The 6,000-nt window shown below is 36.4% G+C and overlaps 1 protein-coding gene across 2 annotated transcripts in view; it reads right to left on the bottom strand.

Annotated features, from left to right (window-relative positions):
• LOC141106427 (uncharacterized) overlaps positions 1–5,729 on the bottom strand; it is a 68,663-nt gene extending 62,934 nt beyond the window's left edge. The window contains exons 1-3 of one of the 2 annotated variants that reach the window (XM_073597202.1): positions 5,616–5,729; positions 2,065–2,266; positions 1,047–1,145 (exon numbers count right to left, since the gene is read on the bottom strand). In XM_073597202.1, the coding sequence (XP_073453303.1) occupies positions 1,047–1,145; positions 2,065–2,248 (283 nt within the window). In that variant the 5' untranslated portion in view covers positions 2,249–2,266; positions 5,616–5,729. Of the gene's footprint in view, positions 1–1,046; positions 1,146–2,064; positions 2,267–5,615 lie in introns of those variants that run through there. The other variant, XM_073597203.1, reaches the window with a different exon arrangement.
• Positions 5,730–6,000: the final 271 nt, after the last annotated feature.

The raw sequence follows: 6,000 nt of genomic DNA on the forward strand, positions 1-6,000 counted from the left end.
ATAAAGTTAAGAAAAATAATTAAAAAAAAATGTAAAGCACCCCCATGATCCCAGCACATGCTCTATATGAAAAGCTTTATGTAGGATGAGCACATGTATGTAAACATGTGTCTATAGACGCAAATGCTGGACACGGGAGCCCACATGCAAGGTAACCCCCCCCCCCCCCCCCGGGAGAGCGCTTCTCCTAGGGAGTTATCTGATGTGGGGAGGAGCCGCGAGAGCCACCCCCAGATGTCGAGGTTCGGGGCCACTCTGTGCGAAACGAGCTGCACAGTGAAGGTAAGTATGATATGTTTGTTATTTAAAAAAAAAAAAAAAAAAAAAAAAACCGAGCCTTTACAATCACTTTAATTTTGGTAAGGTACCGTTGTTGCACTTTCTTTAATGTAATTCTGTGACGAACGCATGTAGTGTGGGCAGTGCAAAATGTAGGTGCGGATTTGTGTGGGTGTGGCTTGAGTGTGGGTGGGAACACATGAGCGGGGACAGGGGGCCCCAGGATCTCCTATTGCCCGGGGGCCCCATGAGTTGTCAGTCCGCCCCTGCCTGTATGTACTTTCAATACAAGAAAGGAGACTGTACAAATGTGCAAGACCAAAGGTAGTACTAAAGTTCAGCTTTAACTGCTTTACTAACAAAAGCCTCAAAATGTACACACGTGTGAGTCGGATCAGCTGGGCTCCTTCCCACCAGACAGCTCTCTATAGAGTCTCAGTCAGACAAAGTGTCTGAAAGCAAACATCTCCTGCTGTACTTCTTTTTTTTAAAGACCCATAGTGCTTTGCGTCATGAGTAAACACTGTTTTAGATGTTTTATTTTAAAACAAATATTTTATATACATAGTGAAAAAAAACTCAGATATAAAACTTTGCTTTTAAAAATTGTAAACCAAAATTTCCATTATAGTTTTCTATTACTGAATATTTTGTTATGTTTCACCTGTTTTCAACCAATGAAGACCACTACTGCACACCTTATAGCATGGAGTCAATTCTTGAATAGGCAGGAAATCTATTATGTTTTTCTACAGTTCAGAGATTACCTGAAGCTCCTCTGTCTCCTTTTTCTCCCTTTGGTCCTGCTGGCCCCTGCACTCCTCTTGGTCCAGTTTGTCCAGTTTTTCCCGATGGTCCAGGCAGACCTAGTTATGGAATGCATTTTAAGAGTTAAAAGCTGATCTCTCATCAGATATATTGTTTCATGTTAAGCACGGGAATAATTACTTATCATAGAACCCCAGAGCAAAATGTTCATGAGGCCCACCAGCAAATTCTGATGAGGCCCCCCAGTGACCTAATACACAAAATACATTTTAATGCACACAAACACAATTTAATCCATATGTATTTTTTACAAAATAAAAGAGGTACTGTCATGTAAATAGATTCCAAACATGTCAAACCTAAAAACAACGCAACCCCTGTAAAAGGGCAAAAAATTATGGAAGTCAAAATGATCAGTAGGTAACTACAACTCATGAGTTTATTAACCATTAATGAGGGACCTTGTGCACTCTATGCTCTGCAAGAACATAACAGTGGTCGGGCAACTCTACAGCTGCCCAAATCACATTTAAACAAAAAGCTCAGAGCCTGCTGAGCAAAACTGAAACAGTTTAACCACTTTGTATGTACTGGATATGATACAAAAAGGTTAAATTATGTTGTTTTTTTTAAGAACTACAAACAGCTCTCAGTTTTTAACTGAGGAGACACTCTAGATCACTTTTTGTTCAGGAAGACTGCATTAGTCATACAGGGTAAATTTTAGTGCTGGCCAGAATCTCTGAGGACAATAAACCTACACTACAAAGAGAGGTAGTCAAATTCTTCTTAGTGCACGACCTGCAAAGGGGATCTGTGACTGGTAACAACAATTCTGAAGGCTCTTCCTGTACTATTGACATCAGCTCTTCTTGATTGGAAATGGCTATTGTTAAGTACGAGCCTGCTAAATAACATGTTGGTATAATACTGGGGGGTTACCAGACCCGCAGAAACCACCTGGTGAAGTATTGGGCTACAGATCTTTAATGGTATTAAAGGTGTGTTTATTTTTACCTGGTTCACCCCTTTCCCCCTTTGCTCCATTTGCCCCATTCATGCCTGGTAGACCGTTCTTCCCGGGAGCTCCACATGTAATGATTGAGTAGGCATTCTCATCAGGGTCTTGGCATATCTGTGTTCCTGGAGTCACTAATGCCACATGGAGCAAAAGTAGACCAAGAACCTTCACAATTGACATATTCCAAATACAGCTGTTCTGTAGAGGGAAATAACATTTGCATTATTTGATAATCTCCCTTGTTTATTGCTACATTGCTATAAAGGAATAAACTTGCGCACTACTATGTGTAATTTTTTTTAAAGAAAATATAAATCATCAACCTACAGTGAATATAATCAAAATAAACTCAAAAAAGAAAAAAAAAATATAATAAATGTATAGTGACCGTGAATTAGCTGCAATCACTTAGTAGTGTACCCAAAAAAAACCACTGCGTAATCAAATGTAAAAAGAAGAAATAAGAGGGGTGCGCTTATTCAAAAACGTGCCATAAATTAATATACTTAAAGAATGAACATGATAAGTATCCAAAACATACAAATAGATAAAAGTGAATAAAAGTCCAACTAAAAGCCCAACAGTAGGAGTTAGTTCATATAAAGGTAAAAATCTCATATGGGTAACTTGATAGAAGAAGAAAAAACAGACAACACATCAATCCAAACATCGACTGTTATATTTATGAACTGGCCGCTCACCTCCAAAAATGACCCAAAGGTCAAACAAGGCTCATCAGATAATCAGATAAGGAATCCTGCTTGATTCTGATGGATCTGTAAAGACATCCAGGTACCAAGAGGAAGAACTACGTCCAGATCTTGGTATCAAAACAGTTACCCATATGAGATTTTTACATTTATTGGAACTAACTCCTACCATTGGGCTTTTAGTTGGACTTTTATTCACTTTTATCTATTTGTATGTTTGGGATACTTATCATGTTCATTCCTTAAGTATATTAAGTTATGGCACATTTTTGAAACCCACTCTTATTTCTTCTTATTGCTATATTGCACCTTTTAATTGCTGACAAAAATATTTTTGGTATATCAAAGGATTTTGTATATTGGTATGGATATCTTTTAATGATATGTATATTGAATAAAATGTAATACTTTTTAAAGAAAGGTTTAATTTTTGTATGACATATCTCTTTAACCACATCAATACTGGGAACTTTCACCCCCTTCCTTCTCAGACCAGCTTTCAGTGCTCTCGCACTTTCAATGACAATTGCGTGGTCATGCAATGCTGTACCCAAATTAAATTTTTATCATTTTGTTCACACAAACAGAGCTTTCTTTTGGTTGTATTTATTCATGACTCCGTTTTTTTATTTTTTGCGATATAAGTGAAAAAAGAGCGGAAATTTGGACAAAAAACAATATTTTCTTCTTTCTATTTTAAAAGAAATCCAATAAAATCAAATTTTGTCATAAATTTAAGCCAAAATGTATTCTGCTACATGTTTTTGGTAAAAAAAATCCTGTTAAGTGTATAATAATTGGTTCGTGTGATCACAGACAGATGTACGCACTGGGTGGGAGGGGAAAGGGGTCGGCAAGGAAGAGCAAAGTGCTCATGGAAAGGAGGGTGTGGGGATAGGGGTGGAAGTGGAGGAAAAATAAAAATGGGTTCTGGGAGGGAGTAGTGGAGGTAAGATAGATTTGGGATGTGTGGTGCGATTACCAGGGCTTTTTTTCAGCAGGAACGCAGTTCCGGCACCTCTTGGACTGACTGTATGTAATGTGTTTTAAAAGTACCAATACCTGGTTTAATGATCATGGTATCACTGTGCTTGATTGGCCAGCAAACTCACCTAACCTAAACCCTATATAGAATCTGTCGTGTATTGTCAAGAGGAAGATGAGAGACACCAGACCCAACAATTTAGACAAGCTGAAGGCCACTATCATAGAAACGTGGGCTTCCATACCACCTCAGCATTGCCACAGGCTGATTACCTCTATGCCACGCTGCATTGATGCAGTAATTCATGCAAAAGGAGCCCCGACCAAGTATTGAGTGCATACTATACTCTACATGGGCATACTTTTCAGTAAGCCAACATTTCTGTATTAAAAATATTTTATTTTTATTGGTCTGATGTGATATTCTAATTTTCTCAGATACTGAATTTTGTATTTTTAACTAGCTGTAAGCCATAATTATCAAAATTAAAAGAAAGAAATGCTGGAAATATATCTTTTTGTGTGTAACACATCTAGAATATATGAGTTTCACATTTTGAATTGAATTACCGAAATAAATTAACTTTTTGATTATATTCTAATTTTATGAGATGAACCTGTCCTCTATCTATCTATCTATCTATCTACTGTATATATAGAGAGAGAGAGATACAGGTATATATACAGTGGACATGAAAAGTCTACACTACCGTGTTAAAATGTCAGGTTTCTGTGATATTAAAAAATAAGACACGTAAGTAATTTCAGATCTTTTTCCACCTTTAATGTGACCTATTAACTGTACAACTCAGTTGAACAACAAACTGAAATCTTTTAAGTGGAGGGAAGTAAAACTAAAAAACTAAAATTACATCACAGAAGCCTGACATTGTGTGTGTAGACTTTTTATATCCACTGTATATATATATATATATATATAGATATATAGATATATAGATATATAGATAGATATATAGATAGATAGATCTATATATCTATAGATCTATCTATATATATATACAGTATGTGTATGTGTATATATATATATATATATATATATATATATATATATATATATATATGAAAATACTTTTTTACTTTTTTCATACTATTGTCATAAATAAATAATGTTTACTAACCACTTGACTTCTACAAGTCAATTGCCTCATTCAAAGTCCCATGTTCCTTTCTTATTTACCTGAATCAGGGATGGAGGTACATTTATTGTGCCTCATTTAAAGTCCCAAAACTCCCCCCTCTCATTTATGTACAATAACAGTTAGCATTCTATATCACTAGAGGTATAGTCTTTCAGATGGACATTACTGCGGGCCCCTTTAATGGTTTAGCTACAGGGCCTCACCAAACATACCTACAGTCTTGGCTCTTGTGTAAGCTCCAACCAGCTCAAATTGGGGCCAGGAAAAGCAAACTAACGCAACCATCCAAAAATTCAATAAACTGAAAAAAATTGATGTAACCCCAATCCCTAAGGTATCATATCAAATTGTAACGTGTTAATGTCATTTCGAAAGTCATTTCCAATCTTTTTAAATCAGCAATTTTTAGTAATATAACCCCTGACAATCCTGCCATGAAGGTCCTTGTTTAAACACGTCCTATGCTTTCCATGTCTCTGTGCTCCTGCTCTGTCCCCCCATCAAATGGAGTTCCAACAGAGTATGGTCCACTCTTGTTACCATCTTGAAACCTATCCTGAGAAAATACCATGTTGGAGTGCTTGTTGAAGTGGCTACAAAGCAGCTGCAGAAACTATTCTGTTTTGTAAGTATATAGAAATGGAATCCTATAAATATAATTCAAATAGTACCCGATAGTCTAATTTTACTCACCGACCAGCACTGAGAAATCTGAATCAAGTGTAGTGCAATAGATCCAACATTCCTCTATATATACTGATAGGATATTAGCTTACTTGCACAATCCAACTAAACAAAGGACTGATGACAAATATGTACAAACAATATGCAAATATTTGTAACTTAGTATGTTCTAGACAATGAAATGTATTGTGTTATTGTGTCCTGGTAATAAAGATCACACCCTTCTCCTGAAAAACCTCTGAGAACAATGAAGATAAAAATTGCTCCTTACATTGAATGGATGGCATTATACTGTAAGTCAAGTAGATCAGCATAGGTAAAAAGATAAATTCCAAACTGGATGGACACAGAATACATTATATGCGAAATAACCAATAGGAGCCCATTCTGGGCT

Source organism: Aquarana catesbeiana, linkage group LG08 (genome assembly GCF_042186555.1).
Source record: "Aquarana catesbeiana isolate 2022-GZ linkage group LG08, ASM4218655v1, whole genome shotgun sequence".
In the NCBI taxonomy this organism is placed as follows: Eukaryota; Metazoa; Chordata; class Amphibia; order Anura; family Ranidae; genus Aquarana; species Aquarana catesbeiana.